Source organism: Cebidichthys violaceus, unplaced genomic scaffold (genome assembly GCF_023349555.1).
Source record: "Cebidichthys violaceus isolate CVI_PGR_0920_01 unplaced genomic scaffold, fCebVio1.0.p SCAF_19, whole genome shotgun sequence".
In the NCBI taxonomy this organism is placed as follows: domain Eukaryota; kingdom Metazoa; phylum Chordata; class Actinopteri; order Perciformes; family Stichaeidae; genus Cebidichthys; species Cebidichthys violaceus.
Genome location: NW_027176361.1, coordinates 8,413,688 through 8,423,980, shown reverse-complemented (window position 1 = coordinate 8,423,980; position 10,293 = coordinate 8,413,688). Strand labels below are relative to the sequence as shown.

At 43.4% G+C, this 10,293-nt stretch overlaps 1 protein-coding gene across 3 annotated transcripts in view; it reads left to right on the top strand.

The window, feature by feature from the left end:
- The window catches only part of LOC137874649 (uncharacterized), a 16,998-nt gene extending 10,622 nt beyond the window's left edge, over positions 1 to 6,376 (top strand). For 2 of the 3 annotated variants that reach the window (XM_068713508.1, XM_068713507.1), the window contains exons 2-11: positions 1 to 359; positions 913 to 1,151; positions 2,278 to 2,483; positions 2,670 to 2,830; positions 3,189 to 3,292; positions 3,567 to 3,627; positions 4,320 to 4,408; positions 4,916 to 5,038; positions 5,417 to 5,517; positions 5,633 to 6,376. The exon at positions 1 to 359 is cut by the window's left edge and continues 1,086 nt beyond it. In XM_068713508.1, the coding sequence (XP_068569609.1) occupies positions 1 to 359; positions 913 to 1,151; positions 2,278 to 2,483; positions 2,670 to 2,830; positions 3,189 to 3,292; positions 3,567 to 3,627; positions 4,320 to 4,408; positions 4,916 to 5,038; positions 5,417 to 5,517; positions 5,633 to 6,146 (1,957 nt within the window). In that variant the 3' untranslated portion in view covers positions 6,147 to 6,376. The remainder of the gene's footprint in view (positions 360 to 912; positions 1,152 to 2,277; positions 2,484 to 2,669; positions 2,831 to 3,188; positions 3,293 to 3,566; positions 3,628 to 4,319; positions 4,409 to 4,915; positions 5,039 to 5,416; positions 5,518 to 5,632) is intronic. The other variant, XM_068713510.1, reaches the window with a different exon arrangement.
- The last annotated feature ends 3,917 nt before the right edge of the window (positions 6,377 to 10,293 follow it).

Genomic DNA, 10,293 nt, shown 5'->3' with positions numbered 1-10,293 from the left:
CCCACCCACTCACCCCTCTCTCCTGTCCTTCCCCTCTCCACCCACATCATCTCACATCATGTCTTCAGTTCTTAGTCCTCCTCCCACACCTCTGCCTCCTCCTTCCCACTCACCCTCCAAAATGGACTCTCCCGTTGCATTCGGGAGCACCGGACATTCAGTGTCCCAGGGGGGTGAATCGCTGGGTGCGCTCCAGTTTTTCGCTTCGCACCTTCAGTCTCTCCCATCCGTCCATTCCTCCGGGATGATATGGAAGTTTCCGCCGCTGACGCACAGCTACCCGCAGTCTTCAGGCGACCCCGGCATCGTTGAGGGCAACCTGAGACCTTCTCATGGCACTGACTACGGCAACATCACAGGTAAGGCATGCCGCGCATTTTTGTGAACGAACTTATGATAAATAAGTAAATTTCATCCAGAGGCTGTCATAACTTTTTGAGAAGGAAGAAAACAACCTGAAACGATTTAAATGAACCTAATTTCCTCCCTTCGACAAAAAAACCCCTCAGGTTTAAACCCACATGTAAATTTACGGTACATGTGGGTTTTTCGTAGGTGAGCGACGCATTTCCCATTTCCTGTATGCAAATTACATTTTCACTTTTCACATTTTGTAACAGACATCTTTGCACTACTTTACACCATGTGACCTTATTTGACGACCAGCATACAGTCCAGAATTTCTGTATGTGCTTTGAGTTCATATGTGGGATTTCACAAGAATCGATTAGTGTTTCCGAATAAGAAGGTGATTCTGTCAGTGTGTGGTGTAACACTTTCCTGTCTGCACAGATAACAGTGATGTTTCTGTCTTGTCTGACTGTCGTAGTCAAAATGATCAAGCGGTTTAACAGTTCATCATGGAGCACTGACTTCCACTGTTTATTGTCCTTCCCCCTCTCATTTTCCCAGCCTCCCACGTTCAGTCTCCAGAAGCGGCATTCCTCTCTTCCACATCCCATCCTTCATCCCTCCATCCATCCAGAGCCCTCTGTCCCTCCAGCACTCCATCCCTTCATCCATCCTTCCATCTTCCCTCTCGTCCAACTCACTTTTCCAGCCAACATTATGAGGCAGAAAAGATTGCCCCATACGATGTGACCCAAAATGTAAAGATTGAACAAACCAATCTGAACCAATCACAGCTTCAGGTAAAGTTGTTATGACCACTGGAAACAATGTGAGCAAATTTAAAACATATTATAGCAAGTTTGTGTTCATGCATCCAGGATAGTTAGGTCCATTATGGGTTAAACTCATAGATAATCTGGTTGCTATATTTAAGAGAAGAAAACCTTCAGTTGACGCATTTTGTTGATTTTCATTTGATTTGATTGATTTTAGCCACAAAACAACATTTTGTTGTGTACTTTGGTTTATTATCCAACAACTAATTGGTTTAGTGCTAGTAAATATTAGCATGCTAATACGATAAAGTAAACGCTAAACTAAGATGGTGAATGTGGTAAACAACACACCTTACAGAAGCCCAAAACGGACAACTTTCAAACATGTATATAATACCGCTATCTAGAGAACGGTATTCCTTTTTAATATCGTCATCGCGATAACAGCGTTTAAAAAAAGTCTAAATCATGTCCGTTTAGGGTTTCCGTATTACCTGCAAAACAGCATGTTAGCATTGTGAGCATTTGTTTCGCTTTCGCTATATTAGTAAAGAAGGACTATTCCGTTGACTGCTTGAACATCTAGATTCTATTGGAAGTATCCAGGCCAACGTCATCTGTTAATGTAAAAACAAGACATTGTGCTTTTCAAGCTCTTCTTCATGAACAACCACTGCATCTCAGAAGCCACATTTTCAGAGTCTCTTCCATCAACAGAGACTAGGTTCTGTGGGGGGGGGGGGGGGGCAACACTCGCTACAGCTGGAGAAGCTGTGCATAAGCTGTGGGCTGACACCTAAATGGATGTTTGTCGAAAGATTACGTTAGCTCCAACTGCATTTTGGTTTCTAAAACCACAGTCTTCACCTTGGTTTGTATTTTTAGACTCGTTGAATGGTTGTAGTGTATATATGTGACAGATTTGGAGTTGGTGAAAGGCATGTTATTCACCTTCAACAGAGCTGTACACTTCTCATGGACCTATCTCTCTATTTGATGCACAGAAATGAAATGGAAATGGAAGTGTGGCAAATCCAACTGACCAATACTTTTTTTAGGTCGCTGACTAAATACTTCAGCTTTGAGAACGTTAATTGTTCATACACTACATTTTGCTTTCTCACTTTTGCCTTTTCTTGTGCTCCTACAGCAACAAGCCTCTCCAATCTTCACTGGAACTCCATTTCCCAGTATCCTTCACTCCAGCAGAGGTCAGAAGAGGGGTCGGTACACTCCTCAACCGCTCCTCGATCCCGTTCGTAGAGGGACGGGTCTCTACTCCTCCATATCATCTCTCAATCGCAGAGAGGAGGAAACCACAGGTGGAGCAGAGGAAGAGGAGTGTGTTGTGTTACCGTAAGTAAAATGTTGCTTTAAATCTTGATCGTTTGTTACCTTAGCATTGGTTAGCATGGTATCTCAAAAACAGGGTGAAGAGTTAAGCTGTGGGCCAAGGAATTTTGTTCAATGTTTTTTTGTTGCAGATCTGGATCCATGGTATTGGTTATTACCCTTCCCACCCTCCTCTTTCCTTCTCTCCAGGTACGTCAACGTGGGTCATGATTTCCAGGCAGAGCTTCCTCCATGCTTTGTGGATGTGGAAGGGTCAAGGGTGCGGTCACCGGAGGAGGGATCTCCAAGGGAACAATTGCTCTGGAAACCGTGGGACAAGCTGGAGGAGGCTACCAACTTACAAGACCAAGGTAGACGGCACGCTAAAATATTTATTTACAACCCAAAACTTTTTTTAACAAACCAGCTTTGGAGTAATAATTGCACGGAAAATGCCGGCGAATTCTCAGTTCTTCAACATTATAATTGACTGATTCAGGGTCAAAGCTTCAGCGACTTGATGGAAGAGGAATCACATTTTCTAGTGTACCTATTATAACTGTTTGATAGAGACACTTTTATTAGGCCCCAGATGGAAGACCCTGAAAATATAAACTAAAATCAGATCCTTGTCTATAATGCTCCCTGCTGAAAAGGCTCATGTTTTGTGTTTGTGTGTGTGTGTGTGTGTGTGTGTGTGTGTCTGTGTGTGTGTGTGTGTGTCCACAGTGGAGCTGCTGTTGTCCATGTGTAGTTCCAGCTGCGTACCAGGAGGGGGCAGTAACACAGAGCTGACTCTGCACTGTCTGCACTACTGTCAGGGCAACACAATGGTAAGCTGTGCAGAGGGGAATATGTTAGTCCTGTCATTTCTTTAATCTTCACTAATTCTTTTACCACTCACTCATTCAATCCCTTTCATCATTCCTCCATCCATCCATCCACCGCGACTCACTTCCATGCATCACTACTCACCTACTCGTTCTCTGTCATCTCTTCCTACCTGCCTTTCTTTCTCACTCATCCATATCCAGTTCATTCTCCTCAGAGCCACTGCATGCCTCATCTGTCTGTTCTGTGCCTCCTCCGTCCCTCTCTCCTGCTCAGGCCACACTGGACCTGCTGCTGTTCTCACAGCCCTCGCCAACAGGAGACTACCACTACTCTGGTAACCTTTCACCTTTTGGCCTCTCTCTTAACTCTTGGGGTTCCCTATGCATGTTGAGGGTTCACTCCTAAATATTCACCTGCTGTTCAGACAGCTCTTTGGCTTGATTATGGGTATTCAAACGCAACTTTGTCAAATTCAACCAGGACAGAAATAGGAAGGGAAGTGAGATGAACTTAAATGTGTTGCAGTGAAGGCAGATTGGTGTTTCTCTGCAACAGCCAACAGTTGTATGAATTTCAAAATGTGACTCAGCAAAGGACTAGCCGTTCCCAGTGCTCCGTATGGACAATAGTAGCCTTTGTAGAAGCCCAAACCTCCTGCCTCTTTCATCCCGTGCAAACTCCACTCTCTCTCTCTCTCTTTTTGTTTCTTTGGTGCATTCAAGTCCACCAAGAATCACGTAAAGTACAGAGTACACATTGTTCTGCATACAGCGTTCACTTAGGTGGGTGTATTCCTGTAGACAGGGGTAGTGTTAAAGGTATTGGGGCCCCTGACAACAATTTAACAACATTCTAGATGTCTTAAATCCCAGGTATATATATATGTGTTGTCCTCAAATAACTTGTGTATCTGTATTTATCAACTCTTCTCCCTCCCCCCACCCTCTTATATCTCTCTCTCTCTCTCTCTCTCTCTCTCTCTCTCTCTCTCTCTCTCTCTCTCTCTCTCTATCTCTCTCTCTGTAGGTAGTGATTGTTGGACAGACAGTGAAAAGAGTGTCTTCAGTGCAACTCTGGGAACTTACGGAAAAGACTTTTCACTCATACATAAAATGGTATATCTATTATTCACTGCTTGTGCTTATGCAGCATTTATTTTAATGGTGGTCAGCCATTGAGCCAGTGTTCTGTCAAATCAACACACGGAATAGAAAAAGGAAAGCATTCACGTTCATTTGGTCCACCGCTGCACCACTTAGTGGTTGTTTTTGGTCTTATGCAACTATGCGATTACCAAAAGTGCACCAGCACCTTCACTGTGCAGCTAACTAAGTGAAAAAGGCTGCATATTGTCACCTGTTTCACAAAATGAGCGCTCATAAACTCACTCCCGACTAAAAGGCTGGACGTGCCAGATTATAGTTTATATGTGGCAACAGTACGTTTCAGCTTGATTATGTTTTCTGAAATGTGTCGGCTAATATATTTGGACTCAAGCTGAGGCAGACATGGGACAAGTTACACTGTCAGGTTGTTTTTTGTAGTGCTAAGTATTCACTATCTGTGTGTGTGTGTGTGTGTGTGTGTGTGTGTGTGTGTGTGTGTGTGTGTGTGTGTTGCAGGTGAGGACTAAGACTGTGTGCCAGTGTGTTGAATTTTACTACCTGGGCAAAAAGCTTCAGGACAAGCAGAAGAAACAGAGGGAGGAGGAGAACAGAGAAGCATTGATGGAGCAGCAGAAAAATGTAAGAAACACTGGAAAGAAGTGTTAAAATCTTTTTGCCTCTTGTCAAGATGTCCCAGCTGATCCAGGGAGTCTGGTTCCCCACTGATGTCCCTGATGTTTCTTTTATTTTGCGTTTTAATATTAGCCTTTTGCTTCTCATCCTCTTTCGATCCTTCTCTTGTTTCCTGTTGTTGTCGTCCTGCAGTTATTTGTCTATTCCCATGGTATTCTATGGCCTCCACTGTGCTATGCATCCGCATCTCTGACTAATAGATTAGAAACAGAATAGTGGGCTATTGGGGTATTTGGAGTCTTGTGTAATCAGTTAAATGCTGTTTATCCGGCGTGGAATGCAGCTCAGCAGCATAGTTTCTTACAGTTGGTCCTGTTCTCATAGATGACGCCCATCTGTCAGCCAGTAGACCGACAGTTTGGCCTCGAGGCGGCAGTTCCTGTGCCCTCATTGGCCAGCTTCTTCCCCTGCAAGCTGTGTGGCAAGTAAGTAGGACCAATTACACAAAGCTCTCTGCGTTTGGCTTCAGAGCACACCAAAAAATAGTTTAGATTTTCAAGTCTTCTTTTCAAACCAGTCTTCCCTCTCTCCTCGCTCCAGAATGTTCTATAAAATCAAGTCCCGTAACGCTCACATGAAGATCCACCGGCAGCCTCAGGAGGATTGGACCGACAGGCGGCTGCAGCAGCAGCTCCTCACCCAGCGTCTGGCTCTCAGTCGCCCCACCAACCTCATGCCCTCCCCAGGCAATAACCTGCTCCCGCCCCAGGCAGCCGCTCTGACCTTTCCCTCTTCTGGCCACAACACAAATGGAGACAATGTCCATAACCTTGTAACCAATAGCAACGCCATCACTCCCAGTAATGGCAGAGTCCTAGATCCCAGCGCTGCGGTAACATACGGCAACATCGCTGCTTCAAACTCTCGTGTAATCACCAATATCGATGGCGGTGACTCAAACCAAACAGAGCCCACCACTGTCTTACCTCTCCACCAATCATGGGGCTCATATGGACACGGCCCCGACCCCACGGTCTTCTACTGCAACACAGAAGGGAAAGACTCTGTAGGAGCTGGGACAGTGGGGGGGAAAGAGGCAATCAACTGGCAGTAGTTTTTAACTCTCCCAAAGCCATTACCACCACTGAGACTCACCAAAGGTGTGCTGTTGTTGTTGTTTTTTATTCAAACTAAATTCAAACAAAAACTTCAGTACTTTTTCAAATATTTCAAGGAAACATCATCACAATTTGTGTATGTATTGTTGTAAAATGTGTATTTAGATGTGTTGCATATTTAAATGTTTCTTATGCATTTTACATTTGAATAAAATCTATAACCTCATGGTAGTTTTTGGTGTTTCTTACTTCTGTAAAACCTACATGGATTAAACAAACAAGATAAAACATGTACATGTTTTGGCTTTAGAGGTGCTGGTCGGCATGTTTTTTAATGTTCAGAGAGAGCCAGGTCTTTTTGCTAACTTAAGCTAACTGTCTTCTGGGCGGTATAGCTTCAAATTAACAGTTTGTTTGCAATTACTACATTAAAATGTCCCAAGATTTCCACCCTCTTTGTCGAAACTCTGCACACAAAAATTAAAAACATAGAAAAAACAAATTACATCTCCAGCAAAAGCAAACACTTCATTCAGACAAAATAAGAGAGTGTTTTTCATCTTCTTATCTATCCTTCAGGAAGAAAGTGAAAGTGTATTTTCCAAGACATGAAACTATTCCTTTTAACTGCCACACAGCCCTTTGGAAAAGTGAGGTTGAGCCAAATTGTCGTCACTTTCCAATAATGTCCGCATTCGGAAAACGTTCCTCACAAAGGTAGCCAAACATGAGCACACACACATTCACACACACACACACACACACACACACACACACACACACACACACACTCACACTCACGTAGTTGGCACAACGATTTCAACACACAGCTTGTTGAAAGCTTTTGATATAACACCATAATGGGCTAATATTGACCTTGGTAGACCATCTCCTCTCTTACAGCGGTCTGTGTACTCGTGTGCCCACCTGTTGATGGTTAACTACTGCGATCGTGTGTGTTTTTGTGACTGTGTCCTGGAAGATGCCGGGAAAGAGGCATTGTGACAGTGTGTGGGTTGCCTCTACAGTGGCTGTAAAGAGAGTAGGCCTGCTCAATTCATATTGAGGTTGATCTAATATACAGAAAATAAACAAAAGCACACTTAAGGATGATTTGTGTTGACAAAAACCCCCCCAGAAACAAACATACAAATTCCAAAAGATGCATAAACAGCATCCTGAGTACATCTTCTCTTCTCTGTCATGTTTAATTACAATTAACCTGCACTGATTCATCAGTTATACATTAGTCCATTTGCTGGCTCAGGTGCAACTCTCAAGGCGGTGCGTATTCTTTGGTCCGGTATCTTTATGGGTGTTACTGCCACTGTGATAGCGATAACAGTGTTTGTATGGTTGTGTAGTACGTCTCTTTGTTCATGCTCATATAATGTGCCACGTGTCCTTCAAAGTATCCTTTTAAAAAAAAAAGTAAACCTGTAAGTAAACAGGTCCGTGGATGTGTGTTTGACTGCTTTATGTATTTGTGTGTGTGCACATCCCTGATAAAAGTTCACAAAGGCCTATAAATGGTTCCTCCCCTTGACAAAAGTCCACCATGTCTGGCACAGTTTGTCTGCCCTCGTTTTTCCGCCCGACACTTTTTTTTCTGATTCTTTCAAAATATAGAGCAAGAGGCATGTCAAGATGACATATGTGCTCAAAGAGTGTCTTTTCTTGCTCTGGGGTCCACAGCCTCCTGATTTACTAGTTTTAACTTCCCAGAGCTATGATAAGCTGTGACGACCTTGTCTTTTAAATGCTTTAATTAATCGGAAAGTCTTCACTTTGCACCAAGCAGGAAGAAATCAGAGGGGAAGTGGTTGCCAGCAACAGTCCTGAATATTGGGCTTTTTTTTCAGCGAGAGAGAGCGTAGATAAAGGGGGAGAGGGATACCAGACCAATGGTGGTGAGGGAGACCAGACTAATGGGGGTGAGGGAAAGAGGGGAACGGGCAGAGAATAAACAGAGCAGTTACAGAGCAGTGGCCATTCACCTATTCATGCTGAGCAGCTCTTTGCCAGTTGACTGAGCTCATGCCCTGCACCACAACCCATCCCCCCCTTTCTCTCATTTGCTGCTTTTCCTTTGTTTTTCCCCATAGACAAGAGTGGTACCAGCAAACAAAAACAGCGTTTTAATTAATTCCACTGTCGAGACAAGGGTATGACGCTCAGCAATGCCACACTAATAAATCAGCACTTTTTTTTTACGTTATAAGGGGAAGTATTGTTGACAATGACTGTGTCTTATTAGTTAGACAGCTACTGTACATTCTTATCCAATATATGATCTCATTCCTTCCTAATACTACACTGCATGTACAATTGCAGGAATGTCCTCTTTTGGCACATTAAAGTACACATAAGAGGCTAGCAACACGGTTGTCCTTATCTCACTGAGAAGTAGCCGACTATGTCAAGAGTGCTCAGAGTACAAACTAGCAGCCATTTAGCGACACTAAGCACAATTGCTGAACTCGTGGAACTGTAAAAGAAAGCAAGTCAGAGTGACATGAAATTACCGTGAACCTTGACATAACGATTCACTCCCTTTTACTTTTAGATGATAGAACTTCATCACCCGGAGAAAAAAGTAGGAGAACTTGCTTTGCCCTCCTTTGACAAATGAGTGTGTGAATGAGGTTTTCATCACTCGTGAGATACTCTACATGGAGGCCCACTGCTGTCATTGACACAGTTGGAGGTCGGGCTCTGTTATGTTATAGTTGGCACAGCCCTTGCATTATTATGGGAACTTTAAAGTTTATTCACTATGCCTCTGCTGCTGACTCTTGATGTCTTGTGGCGGGAAAAGGCATCTGCAAAAGCTATGCAAGGCCTAATATGTGATCTATAAGTAGCTGCACTCATAGGTTGGTACATGCAGCAGCCTCTATAGTGGTGCTGTCAGCTGACTTATTTGCATATTAGGTCAGGCACTGTTAAACATGTTATCACTGTTAGCTTTTGTTTTAGTTGATACACTGGCTTGTTTTAATCACAGCAAACATGCAATCTTTTTTATTGAGGAACAGGCATAAAAAGCTAAATTAGCATGCTAGAAATCAGCGTCATAGCGGAACACTGTTCTGTTCTACAGGTCCCTGGAGGAGGTTAAAAGACCACTTGGATGGTACATGTTGACCCCCACCAAACACCCTTTGACATTTGTGCACCGTTTTATGTATGTGAAATAACATCGGAATTAATATTGAGTCTGTTATGTGGGGAAGGAGCCCCATAAACGTTCTTATGAGAGGTCCCATGTGGCCTAGCTACGCACCAGCACTGGTGATGGGACTCTTGCACGCAGTGGTTGGCCCACTTGGCACGACTGAGAGCCCACTTGTTGCTTCTAAAGGAGGTGTGTGAGAAACTATGAGAGCATGGCATTAATCACAACCTTTAAGAGACCGCCTGAGAGAGACGAGGAGTGTAAGTGGCAGAGGAGGAGAGAGAGCAGTATGATTAAACTTCACTGAGAGAGCGAGTGTGAGGTAATCGGTAAAATAAATAGGTCAAAGTAAGGACAAATCAAAGGGCATTTGAACTGATCAGCAATCCCAATACTACTGTAACTAAGATTAGGTCTGTGTGTCCAACTATCTCTTTTAAATACGTATACATCACTGACCCCGGCCATCAGTCTGGTTGATTTCGAAGGTGTCCTCTCATGAATGTCACTAACACAGACTCTGTTATCTGGATGCGATAAGTGAACAAACAAGAGTTGAGAAACAATCAGAGTGTACCTGTGTCATGTGTGTCTGTGCGTGTCACTAACGTCTGTCATTACGTCACTACATGTGAAAAGAAAATTGATGTTCTGTTTTCCAGCTTCAGAATGTGCAAATTTCTTTCTGGTTTAACTTTCGATTTTCACCGAAATCATCACAATAATAATACGGTGTACTTCCCCTTTAAATGAGGGAAGGGTTGAATGCTTATTTGCAGGTTAGGATCGGTGTTAGAATAAGGAAGTAATGAAAGAATTGCCTCAAGCAACGTTCTCGTCTGTGTAGTTGCATGGTTCCTGGGATGAAAGTATAGTTGTCTATTGTCCACTTTACAAAGCAGGACTACAAAGAACCATTTTAAGAGCCTGTAATCAAATCCTGTCCTTTTCAGCTGTTCCCTGCA